This window comes from Olea europaea, unplaced genomic scaffold (assembly GCF_002742605.1).
Source record: "Olea europaea var. sylvestris unplaced genomic scaffold, O_europaea_v1 scaffold1018, whole genome shotgun sequence".
Classification (NCBI taxonomy): Eukaryota; Viridiplantae; Streptophyta; class Magnoliopsida; order Lamiales; family Oleaceae; genus Olea; species Olea europaea.
In genome coordinates, this window is record NW_019227504.1 from 47,563 (window position 1) to 49,246 (window position 1,684).

Genomic DNA, 1,684 nt, shown 5'->3' on the forward strand with positions numbered 1-1,684 from the left:
TAAAATAAACCGGATGGTTTTATGGTTTTTATGTGGTTTTAAAATTTTCGGTTTTTGACAAGTGAATATGTGATTGACCTGATTACATGGTCGATTCTCGATTTTACTGGTCGAACCGACCGGTTCAGGCACGTTCTGATAACATTTGAGGCAACTAAGCAATTTCAAAAATACAAATTGTTAATTAATTTTACATGTCAAATAAAAACATTATTCAACTTAATATACAACTTCAACTGTGCAAAGACAATTGAATATCCATGCTCAAATAAATCAACTATGAAAATTAAATTACATTTAGGGTCGGTGAAAAAAAAATAAAAATTTGATGTCTGGAAAAAATATTTTAAAATTAAATATTTTTTTAAAATAGGAAAAAGTATTCAATGACACCAGTTCCTAGGTGAACCTGTTGAATTACTGAGACTTTAGGAAGATGATTTTATGGAATAAATGATTATATTTATCTTTTCTTTAATTTATTTATTGAGTCAATAAGAGTTGGTTCCTCAAATCTAGGAATATTAGTAGCAAATTAAATTGTTAGTTGTTAAGATTTTTATGCAGAAATATCTGCAACACATGATCTTTTTTCTTGTATTTAATCAGCTAGTATCAATGAAATAAATTACAGCAAATTTCATTTTTTTTGTTTATTACTTCAAGTTCTTTCTGCTATTTTTCCTACAATTGGTATCAGAGCTTTCTTCTTAAGGGGCTATGAATTTCATTTTTTATTGAATGTGTGAGCTAAACATAAGAGAGTTAAAACACCTGTGAGTTTTGAGAACCTCAAAATTTTTCAGAATGGCTTCAAGTAATTTTACTGTTCATTCTCCTCCTCTCTTCACAGGAGAGAATTATCAGTTATGGGCTATTAAGATGAAAACCTACTTAAAGGCCATGAATTTGTGGGAGGTCATTGAGAATGATGTTGATCCCGCTTCTCTTCCGCAAAATCCAACATTGGCACAGATCAGGAGGTACGAAGAAGATCTATCGAGGAAACCTAGAGCACTTACATGCATACACTCAACAGTGTCAGTTGTAATTTTCACAAGAATAATGACTTGTGATTCACCAAAACAAGCATGGGATAAATTGAAGGAAGAGTTTGAAGGAAGTGACATGGTAAAATCTGTCAAGATGTTAACTCTCAAAAGAGAGTTTGAAACGCTGAGAATGAAGAACGGAGAGACAGCAAAGGAATACTCTTCAAAACTCATGCAACTTGTGAATCAAATTCGGCTCTATGGAGAAACATTTGAAGACTCAAAGGTGGTGAAAAAAAATGTTGATAAGCTTGCCAGACAAATTTGAATCCAAGATTTCAGCAATTGAAGAATCTTGTGATCTAAAAAATTTGTCAATTGCTGAACTTATTAGCAAGATGCAGGCACAAGAGCAAAGGACCTCCATGAGGTCAGAAGAAAACATTGAAGGAGCACTTATCATGAAGCACAAAGGCAAGAAAAATGTAGGAAAAGATTGGAAGAAATTTGTCGGTGACAAACAGAGAAAAGATAAAGCTCCTGAAAACTTAAAAGAAGTTCACAAAAAGGGTAAGTTTCCACCCTGTAGAACTTGTGGAAGAACGAACCATTTGGAGAGAGATTGTTAGCATAAAGGTAAACCTCAGTACCAGTGTAGAAATTGCAAGAGATATGGGCATATCGAAAAGTTT

At 32.9% G+C, this 1,684-nt stretch overlaps 1 protein-coding gene across 1 annotated transcript; it reads left to right on the forward strand.

The window, feature by feature from the left end:
- The first annotated feature begins 807 nt into the window (after window positions 1-807).
- LOC111372616 lies at window positions 808-1,320 on the forward strand. Its single transcript, XM_022994999.1, has one exon. It carries the CDS (start codon window positions 808-810, stop codon window positions 1,318-1,320), a length of 513 nt encoding a protein of 170 aa, XP_022850767.1.
- The last annotated feature ends 364 nt before the right edge of the window (window positions 1,321-1,684 follow it).